General features: G+C 61.8%; 1 protein-coding gene across 1 annotated transcript in view; it reads right to left on the bottom strand.

The window, feature by feature from the left end:
- EMH_0037660 (uncharacterized protein) overlaps nt 1-212 on the bottom strand; it is a gene marked incomplete at both ends in the record, with an annotated part of 1,635 nt that overhangs the window by 165 nt on the left and 1,258 nt on the right. Inside the window, one exon of the mRNA XM_013495199.1 lies at nt 2-212. Within this exon, the coding sequence (XP_013350653.1) occupies nt 2-212 (211 nt within the window). The remainder of the gene's footprint in view (nt 1) is intronic.

The raw sequence follows: 212 nt of genomic DNA, 5'->3' as shown, positions 1-212 counted from the left end.
CTGCTGCTTCTGCTGCTGCTGCTTCTGCTGCTGCTGCTGCTGCTGCTGCGGCTGTTGCTGCTGCTGCTCGGGTTGCTGCTGCTGTTTGCTGCTGCGGCGCGGTGCTGCTTCCTTTGTTGGTGATGCTGCTTGAGGTGACCTGCGGCTGTTCTTCTTTATGTGGGGCTTCTGCTGCTGCTGCTGCTGCTGCTGCTGCTGCTGCTGCTGCTGCG

This window comes from Eimeria mitis, genomic scaffold (genome assembly GCF_000499745.2).
Source record: "Eimeria mitis Houghton genomic scaffold, Emh_scaff1468, whole genome shotgun sequence".
NCBI classification, from domain to species: domain Eukaryota; phylum Apicomplexa; class Conoidasida; order Eucoccidiorida; family Eimeriidae; genus Eimeria; species Eimeria mitis.
The sequence above is the reverse complement of the archived record's forward strand: the minus strand, read 5'-3'. Positions and strand labels throughout refer to the sequence as shown.